General features: G+C 35.4%; 3 protein-coding genes and 1 long non-coding RNA gene across 4 annotated transcripts; 1 reads left to right on the top strand and 3 right to left on the bottom strand.

Moving 5' to 3' along the window:
• Positions 1-585: 585 nt before the first annotated feature.
• Positions 586-1,546, bottom strand: LOC126696009 (probable terpene synthase 2). The gene is made up of 3 exons (XM_050392799.1): positions 1,445-1,546; positions 949-1,197; positions 586-861 (listed from the first exon to the last, which is right to left on the bottom strand). The coding sequence occupies exons 1-3, from the start codon at positions 1,544-1,546 to the stop codon at positions 586-588; spliced, it is 627 nt and encodes a 208-aa protein (XP_050248756.1).
• A 100-nt stretch (positions 1,547-1,646) lies between these two features.
• Positions 1,647-3,190, bottom strand: LOC126694932 ((-)-germacrene D synthase-like). The gene is made up of 4 exons (XM_050391487.1): positions 2,994-3,190; positions 2,533-2,809; positions 1,985-2,357; positions 1,647-1,893 (listed from the first exon to the last, which is right to left on the bottom strand). The coding sequence occupies exons 1-4, from the start codon at positions 3,120-3,122 to the stop codon at positions 1,662-1,664; spliced, it is 1,011 nt and encodes a 336-aa protein (XP_050247444.1). The 5' UTR covers positions 3,123-3,190; the 3' UTR covers positions 1,647-1,661.
• Positions 3,191-4,183: 993 nt separating this feature from the next.
• On the top strand, positions 4,184-5,186 carry LOC126693928 (uncharacterized). Its single transcript, XR_007645573.1, has 2 exons — positions 4,184-4,347; positions 5,029-5,186. It is a non-coding gene; the product is annotated as an uncharacterized LOC126693928 (long non-coding RNA).
• A 187-nt stretch (positions 5,187-5,373) lies between these two features.
• LOC126693929 (uncharacterized) lies at positions 5,374-7,496 on the bottom strand. Its single transcript, XM_050389982.1, has 2 exons — positions 7,403-7,496; positions 5,374-6,586 (listed from the first exon to the last, which is right to left on the bottom strand). The coding sequence occupies exon 2, from the start codon at positions 6,450-6,452 to the stop codon at positions 5,892-5,894; it is 561 nt and encodes a 186-aa protein (XP_050245939.1). The 5' UTR covers positions 6,453-6,586; positions 7,403-7,496; the 3' UTR covers positions 5,374-5,891.
• Between the last annotated feature and the right edge of the window lie 6,197 nt (positions 7,497-13,693).

Here is a 13,693-nt window from a genome sequence, read left to right on the forward strand (position 1 = left end):
ATATCTTTATTAAAAAAAAAAACCCCTACTTCACGTAAAAATTACTGATTCTTATTCCAAAATTTCTATGGTTTTTTTTTTTTAATTCTTTAAAACATTCCAAAATTTTTGTTATCCAAGTTTTATACAGTTATCACAAATCCCCCAATCCATCCACACTAACATGTATCATCTTTCTTTTGTTTAAATCTCAATTTTTTTTCCTTATCACAATTCTTATTCTAATCCATAAATTCAAATGTCCCATTGTGTTTTAACTTTTTACAGATCTTTATCTCATTTTTAAACAGTATTCCACATTACCTTAACTCTTTTTTTAAAAAAATAATAAATATACATGGTTATCTATATATCACTTTTAAACATTAGTATAACACTAAACCAAAAAAACAAATAAATAAAAAAGAGTATTATTGCATGCACAAAACACGTATGATGAGTCTAGTATATATATAAAAAGAAAGATACTTATAATTATTTTTATAATAATTAAGTATGATAGTTTTATCACCACTTTATTTAATAACAAACCAACTCATGATTCTGCCCATATATTGGGATCAACATATTCAAATTGGTACTGAGTCAACAAGCAATGAAGTAACACCCTGTATCAGCACTTCTCCAATATGTGTATGCATCTCCATCCTTGTAAAGCAGATCCATTACTTGTGAGAAATTGAGAACTCGTGTGAGGAGAGGCATTGGCACTTGGGTAGGTCTAAGGCACCCTTGGTTTATATCCTTCCATGCATTCTCGATTTGCTTTTGAAATTCGTTATGTACCTCTTCTTTTGAGACACCATGTTGCTTCATGTAGCAATCAATGCTTGAGACAAAATGCTCTCTCTTTTGCTCAAACTGCAACAAATAAATTCAGAAACACATAAATGTCATTCACTATAGGCCTACAATTGAGTTGCAGTGATGGACTAATCTCTTATGTACCTCTTGGGAGACAATGTCATCCATTAGTCTGCTTATGGTTGATGCTGCTTTAACAATCTTAGGCTCCTGGGAGACCCATTCGAAGACCTCTCGTGTTACTATATCTCCCATGCCAACAAAAGATATGGTTATAACTGTAGGGTAGCCACTAGATTTTAAAGCATTACTCATATACTCATCCATTGTGGGTATATATCCTTCGTTAAACCACTTGGCTTCAACAAAATAGGCTTGAACAAGTTTTTTCATCTGTTTCCATCAAAGCATAAAATATTGTGATTGTAAAAATTCAACTTTAATGAAAAAAAGGGGGATAGACTTAAGCGAATTATTATTATTATTTTTTTTTAGTGAAAGTTCAAATGTATTAATTATTGTGACTATAAAATTCAAATTTTATAAAATAAAAGGGGAGCGAATAAAAAAAAATAAAAAATAAAAAATAAAAGGGGATGTGTTTAAGTGAATTAATTATTATTGTTATTTTTTTGTATACCGCATCTGTTGCAAAGTAAACAAGGTATGATCTTCCTTCCTTGGACATCTCATCCTCAATTTCTTCATAAACATCCAGGAGTGCTTTATAACACAACTTCATGTACTCAGGGATTTGGTCTATACAGTTGATATCACACCTAAAAATTAAATATTTCAAATAAGAGTACAGAATTCATTTAAAGCCCATAAATTTAAAAACATGTTAGGTCATATGCCTACGCTATAAACCTTTTAATCGCATCTGTGAAGAGCTCAAGTTCTTCATAAGTACCATATGCATCATATATGTCATCTATGGTTGATGCCATACAAATTATTTTGGTTAGTATCTTCCTAGCAATTGAGTATTGGGGTTCAAAGTACACCCCCAAAATCCAGAAGTAGCACTCCACCACTCTATCTCGTGCAAAAGATAGTTTATTTGCAAAATCCAAATCTTTCCACCACCTAAGGTACAAATTCAACACAAACTGTCATTTAAAATCCTGTCTTGTACAAGTTTTAAACCAAGATAGAGCGATATTAATTAAAAACATACCTTGAGATATGACTAAGTTCCTTTTGGTGTTGTTTTTGTAATATGTTAAAATCTAGCTTTGCAAATTTTAGTAGAACTTCATTATGTGAAGCATTTTCGTTGTAGGTAGAGAAGTAATGCCTTGCCTCTACCCTTTGCAAGCACTTTCGAATAGGTCGCTTTAAGGCACGATTTACTTGTGTTGCAAGAGTAGGGTTTAAATTAGTCACCACTGACTTAAGGTAAGTAGTAGTAAACTTAAGTGCTTCATCAAGTATATCTTCTCCATGCACCCTCATATGCGTAGCTTCATACAAGTGTAACATTCCCTGCACATCATGAGTAAGTGATTCCTTGAAGTTCCCCTTGTTGTCTTTGAATTTGTTGAAGATATCTGCTTCACCAACCAATACATGACATGAGCCAAATATGAGAATGCAACTAGCTTATATTTCATTTTTGTTTTTTGTTTTTGGGATAAGTGCTAGCTTTAAGTTTCCTAAAATAATATACACAAATAAATAGTGCAATCTAATGAATAAATAATAGATCAAAAAAAGAGGACTTACCACTTGGAATGTTATAACCTTGTTGTCTTAGTAATCGAAAACGAAGAGCAATAGTGCAAAGACTACCATTGTCTTCCTGACCAACCTCATTATGATTATCTTTGTAAATTTGTTGTAATATTTCGTCAATTTCACTTTCAAAATGGTACGACACGCCCAAGCGTTGGATTGCATCAATTAACTCCAACTTTTGTGAAGGCTTATCGATGGGATCCATTAGCAACTTCCCCACTTCTTCCTTCAACCTCTGAATTTGCTCCAAGTTGTCATTGGTTTCCTACAAAAGCAAATTGAAGTAAACAATTAACACATTGTGGCACAAATTTAGGTGATTTAAAGATGATGAAGTTCAAGACTATGACATTTGAATACAAAATTTAGAAAGAATCAATATTTTACATTAGAATAATAAAGTTACGTAGTCTGACACGTAGGCTAAAAGAAGTATTATATCTACGTACCATGGCGTCATTAGCATAAGAGAGGAAATGGTCTCCCCATAAGCTAGGACTATAATTCACCAAGGGACGTTTTTTATTAGAATTTGGATTCTTGGTTTGAGCAGGGACTGCGGAAACTTGAAGAGACATTTTCGAAGGTGGGAGAACTTAGTGTAGAAATGGTGCAACTGGTTTAAGACTTTTTGTATGCTGTTTGTTCTTCAAGAACTAGCGTGAGTGAGATAGCTTGTGTTTAGGTATTTATAGATTCTTGGAAGTAGCATTTTCTATCACTGTACATTTTTTGACGAAATATTGTAGATATGTACATGATAATGACATACTCAGCTGTTTATACTTTAGTAATGGTTTTAAATTAAAAACATAACACTTTTGGAGATTTAAAATTAAATTCTATACTTTTAAAATGTTTTCATTTAGACTATACACCTTTAACTTTATTAACATAAATGCTTAAACAAAACAACATTGCACAGTTTTTATTTATTATTTTTTTAACATATGTGTATATTATATATTGAGACATTATTTCACCTTTAAATGGTATTATTGAGACATCATTTTTAATTTGATTGTTACAAACTATGATTTAATTGTTTCTGTTTCTTTATTTTAATGATATGATATTTTTTCTCAAAAAAAAAAATGATATGAAATATATATATATATATATATATATATATGCACGTAGTTAATTGAGTTTATAAAGTAAAACGATCATAATAATGAGTATTGGGATATCATTTAATCTTGTCTCTCCTAAGTTGGAATTGTGGCTCTGCCGCTGCCTTCCATTTAATTAAAAGTTTCAATGGTTTCCAAGAAATCCGTACACACTTCTTGCATGACTTTGGAAATATGAGTGGCTTACAAATGTTTGAGCCATAACACAATAATCGTGTCGCAAACTATTCTTGACTGGACATCATTGGTTGGTAGAGATAATTTCAGATGCGTTGGATTTTCATGCCCAAGTGACCTCAGACCCAATACTCGTGGATAATTTGTGGGCTTGGAATAGTAGTTTTATATTATTAAGGGTCTTGTTAAGGGTGCTGTACGGCTCCCATTAAGAAAGAATTAAATAATAAGTAAACTACACGTGAAATCACATTTATTGAAGAAAGAGAAACATTTTTGAAAAGTTAAATTTGTTACAAAAATACCCTTCTCTGAAGCCTTATCTCTCTTCTTCCCTTTTCACTCCTCCTTCTCTCTTGGTCTCTTACTCTCTCTAACGTTTCAATCCCAGGGAAAAAAAAGTCCACCAACGCCACTGCAACTGCTAGATCTGTAACCCATCCACCACCACCAGATCCGTCTCACTCCCTCTCTGCTATCTCAATCCTACCATGTAATTAATTCACTAATTTAGAAGAATAATACTTTATTCACAGTGATGTGATATTTTGTCCTTATTTGTTAAATAAGTGATTGTGTTCTAATTCTTAACCAAATTATTTGACCCTTGAAAATTAAGCCTATTTCAATTCTCTTTGTGTTTCAGATCTACATGAAGCTACAAGAAAGTTGATTTCATAGACATCATATGGCAAGGCATTGCATCTTTGACGTTTATTTATATGATCTTTTTCAAGTTTCAATTTTTTTGATTGATATGGATTAAAATTCAGATTGAAATTGGTTTAAATAGAACAGAGCCTTAGAGTTGAGTTTTTATTATATTTGTTTCAATGTTTGGCTGCTGAGAAAGTGTGAGGTAAAGAAAAGAAATAGACTGTTTTGTTTGTTTTTGTTTCTTTTGATCTGTGCCTCCTGAAAGGTTACTTAAAAAATATCTCCTGTGTAGTTAGTTTGCTTTGCACTTGTGGTAGTGTGTGTATATGTTCTAAATTTTTAGTGTGTGGAGACTTATTCTCAATCTGTCATCAATCATAAGTTTTAGATGATGATTTCATATGATACTTTTGTTTAGAGCTCATATTCTTTGACTGTTCTTTTATGCTTATGTATGTTATTGTGGGGTTTTTTTGTAGCTGTTCATTTGAAACTAATTATAATTTATTTGTACCAGGTTACAAATGTCTTCAAGTACCTCATATGGAGGCTCATATGGAGGCTTGCAGCACAATGATGTTAACTTAAAGGCTAACTAATGTACTAGTTTCAAATGATGTAATTTTGAGTTTGTAATAGATACTACGATGTAATTTGAGTTTGCAATCATCCAAACTCAAAATGACACTAAACGAAAATATCCATTCAAGCACATTGGCAATCATCCATATTTTTTGGCATTAAGAAGTACCAAACTGCAAAGACAATAAGGAAAATAATGGACACGATACATAAAAAACTGGGCATCATAAAATGACACTAACAATAACATCCATTCAAACCTGTTGGTAATCATCTAGAGTACTCAATAGTCAAATTACATGACATATCAAACTTATCAATACACAACATAACTTAAAATGAACATCCAAAGTGCATGAAACGAATTGGTAGTTGACTTAAAATATGAATCCATAATAGAATATAAGTCAAAACAAATAAAAATTCTGACTGGTCTTTAAAATGAATGTAAATAAAAATTAGCCACGACTTCCTTCCTTTCCTTTCTCGCTTTGTCGCCTAAATGATGGTGGTGCATGAATTGATTCCTGACTACCAAGTATGTTGAATGCCTCCCTATACCTTGCAGTTTGACTAGCAGCCATCAATGTTTCTTTGGTTACAGAAGAGTTTCCTTTCCATGAAGGAGGTGGACCCCATATTTCTAGAAGTGGTACATTGCTGACCCAAGGCTTTATTTTCCCCCTTGGCGTATCAATTGCTTTTCTCCTGGGCCTCTTCGGCTTATGCTATCCACTTACACCCATCTTGATAAATTGCCCTCACTCGAAATTTATCATTTTTTTAAAACCAAATACCCTAGCCCCCATGAACTGCATAATCAGTTACAGCATTCTTAAACTGTTCAAGTGAAATAAACAGCATTCCCTTTACAAAGTTGGTATGTTTTGGGTTTGTAGGAGGTACGAACACAGGATAAGGAAGTATAACATTGTTGTCATCATCATCATCCATACTTAAAAGCTCCTCAGATTCATAAGGTTGGTCATTGTCACTAAGACCAATTGCGATCTTGGCATTTGACCCCATCGCCATGTTACTATCTTGTTCTTTGCTTGCCTGGCCTAAATCTACTGGTCCCATCACCATCTTATCAAAAGCATCATCACTACCACTTGAGTCTTTAGAATTTTTAGAATAGTTTATATCATCTCCCACATCATCAATTATGTTAGGCACATCCACACAGTGCTCTACATACAACTCTATCACCTTATGCCCCTGAACAACATCTACCATACTCATAGCCAAATCATCATTGTCAATAGTTACAGGCCTAAGCCCACCATCCTCCAAGCTCACCATAGGCATCCTATACCACAACTTACCATAACTCGTATACCCCAACTTCTCAACCATATTTCTCAATTCTTGGGCAGACCAACAATCTCATTCATTACCATCAAAATAATTTATAGCAACCCCCTAATACGTAATTGGATCACTCAAAAAATTTCCCACCATGATGAACTTCCACAGAAAATTCATCCATTCTTGCAAAAAAAAAAAAAAAAAAAAAAAAAAAACAAACAAACAAACAAAATAAGATACATAAACAATATTATTTTTCACTAGTACCAGTTAGGCTTTTATGCACTTCTTTTATTTCATTAAAGGGAGAAAAAGAAAAATACAAATTTAATCTTTTGTTATCATTCTTAGAAACAAGTCCTCAATTTCAATAACCATTTTTTGGAGAACATATTAACTTTGGAATTTAGTATTTATAAAGAATGAAGTGTCAACTTGACCATCTCCATGTCTTTACTCTTTTATTGAATTTTCTATGTGAATCCGGTACCTTTTGAATCATATGATTTATCATGCAAAGGTTCATTTGAATGTGTTTACTACAAGTGGGTCCTACCATTTAAGGTAGAAATGGTCTCAAACAGATTCACAGTATGTCTTATCATGCAAAGGTTCATTTGAATGTGTTTGTCTATATGTGTACATTACTACAAGTGGGTCCTACCATTTTAGGTAGAAATGGTCCTAAACAGATTCACAGTGGACTATAGCGGAGTTAAAGGGTTTAAAAAAAATGGAGTTTCCACATTGCAACAACCATAGGGCCAATCTCCACCGATGCGAGATTGAGCATAAAAAATTAGTAAGAAAAGAGTATACATAAGCAAAAAAATAGTGATATAAAGTATAAAAATACGAAAGACATAAAGGCTGAGCCAAATGATAATATGAAATTAAGAGCAAGAAAAGACTAAAGCATTGAATTTTGAGGGAGCCAAACATGAAGTAAGGATGAGAGAGAGAGAGAGAGAGAGAGATCGCGAGATAAAGAGACAGACCTGGGGTTGTTGAAGTAGAGAAGGCGTTGCTAGAAGAAAGAAGGCGCTGCTAGAAGAAGAAGGAGTTGCCACCCTCACCGTTAGGGATTTTGGATTTTAGGGAGATGTGTGTTTTAGAATTAATTTGGATCTGCCCCTGTTTAATAAAATCTGCAAATTTTCTTATCAAAAAAAAAAAAAAAAAAAAAAAAACACTAACGTGGCAGGACATGTGTTCGTTGATGTGGCAATAAAAATTAGGCCGTTTGACACGTCAAATTTTTCCATCCATGAGATAACGACAGGGACTAAGCTGACACGACACTAAAAAGTTAGGGACCAAATTGACACAATTGAAAGGTTAGAGACTAAATTGAAATATGGTGTAAAGAATAGGGACCATTTATATAGTTTACCCTAAAATTAAACTGTTTACTTTTAAATTTTTTTCATTTAAACTATACACCTTTTTATGGTAACTTTATTAACATAAATGCTTAAACAAAACAACATTGCACAGTTTTTATTTATTTATTTTTTTTAACATATGTGTATATTATATATTGAGACATTATTTCACCTTTAAATGGTACAATGTCATTCTCTTTAGATATTTTTCATTATTTTGTCACATGTAATGAGTTTTTGGTTTGAATTAAAATCGGTGAATAATTGTAAGTTTTAGTTAAATTTTTTTTTTTTGAAAATTTTGTTTAATAGGAAATTATCCTAAAATTAAACATAACATTTAAAATATAATTAATTAAAATAATCAAAGAAAAAAAATATATTGTACAACCACATAAGGAGGGCTAGTACATTTCAAAAGTCTGACAGGGTATCCTATAATATATACTTCATATTACAAATTTCATATCTTTCTTTACCTACATTTATGGAATAATGAGTCAGTTTCTCAAAAAAAAAAAAAAAAAAAAAAAAAAAAAAAAAAAAAGAAAAGGAATAATGGGTCAATTTTCACAATAAATATGTTTGTCTTCACATAACTCCTTTAAGATGACAGAACTCATCATGATGCTAGTGAAAATGATGTGGAAGCATAAAAAGAAATTAAAGACAACCATACTCAATCAAAAAATGATCATGTCGAGTTGGAGATGGTATGTCATGTGCTTATTCCATAGAGCCTGCCAAGCTGGGTGTGAATCATGTGGAATCAATTTGTCACAGATCTTTTATATATGATATGATGTTAACTATATTTGTATCTGTCATAATGAAATCAATGATGGAATTAGGTTCCGAAATATTATAATTAGATGTCGATGTGGGGCTTTAGAGCATGTATTAATGCCATGAACAAGCAAAAACTTTATTAATATAGTCTGAAAAATACTACTTGTCATTTTTTTTAATAGTGCTTGCCCATCAATGTGCCACCTACTTTCGCAAGTAAGGATGATAATAAGCAACATTCAAAAAGTTGTGTATTGAGAGAAGAAATTGAACCTTGCATGATATGGTCCAACTTATTGGAGATATTGATAGAAGGGTAAGGGGTTTGTTTGTTGAAGGGGTTGTAGTAATTTTGTGTGTCATGTTTCTATTATTTTTTCAATGTAAACAATTATGCCATGCATTTGTTTTTTTTTTTCCTTCAATTTTTTTAGCAAGACTATGATATGGTTATGTAAGACTTAATTTATCTCGTGATATGATTATGTAGACTAAATTTAATATATGTTATTGTGAGCGAACCAAAACTTTTGGGGTAATCTCTCAAAAGAGTATACGTGGTACTTCTTTGGGTTTAATTAATGTGGAGCCACCACTTGTTTTAATATTACAAAAAATAAGAAAAATTATAAAATACAAAAGTGTATGACTGAATTGCCTCAAATTTTCATTAATCAAAATATAGACAATCGGTAGAAATTACATTGCTTCAGTCCTAGTTACAATCTAAGTAAAAATTACAAAGTTTTGGTCCTAGTTACATTCTACTAAAGAAAATGATAAAACACTAATCTATGAATCTAAAATCCTAGATTTGGGGACTAGGTTATAGAGTAGGAAGGTGTTAGACACCCACTTTAATTTGCCTAAACAAAGTTCGGTCCTCTAGACTCAAAGTGACCTTTTATGTAGTCACATACAATATGCAAAATGATGCAGCCAATTATAAGAAGCAATATGCAATTGTTAGTTCTAGATCTAAGACTGAATTCTCTTGAAACTCTAAGATCTACCTTATCCCATGTAGAAGATCTAATCTTTATGAAAAAGAAAGTAATTTTTTTGAGAACATTCAAATTTAATCTTTTAATGATAAAAACGATGAATGTGTGGAGAAAAGGAATTTGAATCTAGTTTTTGAAGGAATGACTGAATTTTTATAGAAAATTCTAGATATGATTTTAGGTGTTGAAAATAAGCAATTTTATGAGAAAATTCCAGATTTGACTTTATGTATTGAAAACAAGGAATTTTTATGAGAAAATTCTTGATTTGGTTTTAGATTTAAAAGAATGAATGAGATTTCGGATAAAATTTCAGATCTGATTTTAGTTGGGTGTTGAAAAAGGCAAAGGAAAGGTTTTGGTTTTTCGTGTTAAAAGTAATAATAAAAACGTTTTTTAATCATGTGAAAATCAAATCAATCAAGATGATGTGAAAATGAATGTATTTTAGTCATGAAAAGTATGCATTTTGAACAAATATGAGACAAAGATTGATTTTTGTGCATGGAATACGAATAGATCTAAGACCCTAAATGGGAATTTAGTCCTAGATCTAAAATTCAATTAAGGTTAACACGTGTGAATGATTTGAAATCTAAATATGGATTAGCAAGAATTAAACATGCAAACGAATGAACATGAAAACATAGTATAAGCATACAAGAATTATTGGTAAAAAAAAAAGCATACAAGAATTAAATCCACATCTTATTCATGTAAGGAATTAAAATATATATATATATATATATATATATATATATATATATTTGAATGTATTAAGCAAAAAAAGAAGAAGATAAAATTGCAATGTTCCCTAAAGGAAATAATTGTTTTTATTGTATTGTGGGGAGTAAAAGACTAATAGGCCCATGTCGATGTTTACACTAGGCCAGGGGCCCAGTCCAAGGAAAACCCCTCCTCGGCCATGGGAGAATCCTCCTCGGCATGGATATAACCGAGGGTAAAAGAGGCAACATACAAAAGGTAGCGACACTCCATATCGTTTCACAAGGCAGTAAAAGCACTATATGAGAAAAAGACAACGGAGAAAACAGAAGCGTCTAAGGGAAAGGCTGCCATTATTGCATTCAGTGCCTTGTGCCTAACACGGCCATACTCCTCTGTCCTTACAACCACTCCCAACAACTGGAGGGAAGGGCTGATGGGACAAGTACCCACCCTAAGGACCCCATTCAGGAGGAAGAGAACGACTATAAAAGGGGAGTAAAGAGAAACGGAAGAAAAAAAAAGACCCTCCCCCTAACACACCAGAGGCACCATGAAAAGCTCCTCGGATTGTGTCGATGACCAATTCTCTTTGGTAAACTCGGCCCATGAGGAACACCGTGATGATTGTTGTCCATACACTAAAGCCCAGCTCTTTGGCCCACTCTCTACAAATTCATTGTATCGGGCTCACTAGTCTAAGGTCCCATGCATCTTGGGCTTGGCCTGAAAAACGTGACCCTACAATTGGCGCCGTCTGTGGGAAGAGCTTGTGCGTTAGCAAGTGCAACGGCTGATCACGGTGGGATCAAGCTCCTGCTAGTAGGAGTCCATTAGGAAGACCGTTGTGGCGGTGGTACAAGCTACACGAAAGCCTCCCCCTTATTTCCTAAAACACATCATCGTTGTCGTAACTTAGCTTCTACTCAGGCCCACACTTCGAAGCGTTGATTACGTGGAAAAGGTTGTTAAGTGAAACGTGGTCCTAGAGGCTTCTAACGTCAGACGTGTGCCCCGGGCACCTGACAAGGGGCTAATTCTCGCGGGCCTAGTAGTCCAGTTTGCTAAATCCCCTACGGAGAGAGAGAAGTTGATGGCCAAACCAAGTGCTAGACAGAACCAAGGTCTTGCATGGTCCTCGGACTCAAGCCTATGGGGAAACTAGACACTCTAAGAGCCTAAGCCCAAGTGCTAGACAGAACCAAGGTCTTGCATGGTCCTCAGACTCAAGCCTATGGGGAAACTAGACACTTTAAGAGCCCAGATGCTAGACAGAATCAAGGTCTTGCATGGTCTTTAGAGACAAACCTATGGGGAAACTAGACACTCTAAGAGCCCAAGTGCTAGACAGAACCAAGGTCTTACATGGTCCTCGGACTCAAACCTATGGGAAAACTAGACACTTTAAGAGCCCAGGTGCTAGACAGAACCAAAGTCTTGCATGGTTCTAGAACTCAAGCCTATGGGGAAACTAAACACTTTAAGAACCTAAGCCCAAGTGCTAGACAAAACCAAGGTCTTGCATGGTCCTCGGACTCAAGCCTATGGGGAAACTAGACATTCTAAGAGCCCAGGTGCTATACAGAACCAAGGTCATGCATGGTCCTCGGACACAAACCTATAGGGAAACTAGACACTCTAAGAGCCCAAGTGCTAGACAGAACCAATGTCTTGCATGGTCCTCGGACTCAAACCTATGAGAAAACTAGACACTCTAAAAGCCCACGTGCTAGACAGAACTAAGGTCTTGCATGATCCTCGGACTCAAACCTATGGGGAAACTAGACACTCTAAGAGCCTAAGCCCAAGTGCTAGACAGAACCAAGGTCTTACATGGTCCTCGGACTCAAGCCTATCGGGAAACTAGACACTCTAAGAGCCCAAGTGCTAGACAGAACCAAGGTCTTGCATGGTCTTCGGACTCAAGCCTATGGGGAAACTAGGCACTCTAAGAGCCCAGGTGCTAGACAGAACCAAGGTCTTGCATGGTCCTCGGACTTAAACCTATGGGGAAACTAGACAATCTAAGAGCCCAAGTGCTAGACAGAACCAAGGTCTTGCATGGTCCTCGGACTCAAGCCTATGGGGAAGCTAGACATTCTAAGGGCCTAAGCCTAAGTCCTAGGTAGAATGGAGGTCTTGCATGGTCCTCGGCCCTCCGGCCTTATGGAAACTGACACACAATGGTGCCTTTCTGAGTGTTTAGACTAGGTACAGTCATGCCTCGGTCCTCGGACCATACACACACAACAAGTTAAAGCTACGAATATCATTAGAGACGTGGAAAAGAACCCTAATACCCAGCGACCCCCTCGGACAGTTTTTTTTGGATTACACATCCTCGGGCGGTCACCCCGTTCACAATACAGAGCGTGCGGCTGTTATCCTGGTTAGTCTTGTATAGTTAACCTATTTAAATTTGGCATTGTTGTGCTCGTCAATTTCAATAAGTTCAAAGTAATAACTCTTTACCGACGAGGGCATCGATTCTAAGTATGGTTCGAAAGAAAAGACACCAGCACATCTATTCACAAGATAATTATTGCAGAAGAGAAAGGATACATAAAATACGACAAAATCATCTTTTATTAGATCAAGAGATAGTACAATATACATAAAAGGGCTTAGACAAGCCTGTAATCATAAGCTAACTAAAAAAAAAAAAAAGATACACAGGGACGATAGATCCTTCAATTTTGCTCTAATAACAACTAGGCAAGTCTGGATGGCACCAGTGATGGAAGAGAAGAAGAAGCGGAGGCACCTGGTCCACAACCTTGCTTTAACAGCGACTAGGCAAGTCTGGATGGCACCAGTGATGGAAGAGAAGAAGAAGTAGAGGCACCCGGTCCGTAACCTGCTCTAGCAGCGACTAGGCAAGCTTGGGTGGCACCAGTGATGGAAGAGAGGAAGAAGCGGGGATGCCCATCCCCATACCTACTTTGGCAGCAACCGAGCAAGTATCATTCTAGCAGCAATCGAGCAAGCACGGATGGTACCAATGATGGGAAATCCAGGCCCTCACGTGCATGACATACGGCACCGAATGGAGGTCTCAGTGCTGTCGCACCAAAAATCTGATGCGACTTCCACCCGCTTCGGATTTTGGCTGAAGGAAGAAGAGGCTCCTTTCTTGCCTTGTCGAGGAGAAAAAATGTCTTGAGCCTTTGCCTCCCTTGTCCTGACCGGGCCATTCTAAATCTCGGAGATACCCAAGGCTTCTGAAGAGGGTTTTGTTCCTTCACCCTCACCCTAACCATGACCATTTCACTCCCTAAATCTCAGTCACTTTCATAGTAGGGACTTTGGGAATATTTGGGGAGTTAGAAACCTGAAAAACTCAAGGGTCTGCAAATAAAGGGGGACTATCTCCCATTGCGCGTCT

This window comes from Quercus robur, chromosome 8, assembly GCF_932294415.1.
Source record: "Quercus robur chromosome 8, dhQueRobu3.1, whole genome shotgun sequence".
Classification (NCBI taxonomy): domain Eukaryota; kingdom Viridiplantae; phylum Streptophyta; class Magnoliopsida; order Fagales; family Fagaceae; genus Quercus; species Quercus robur.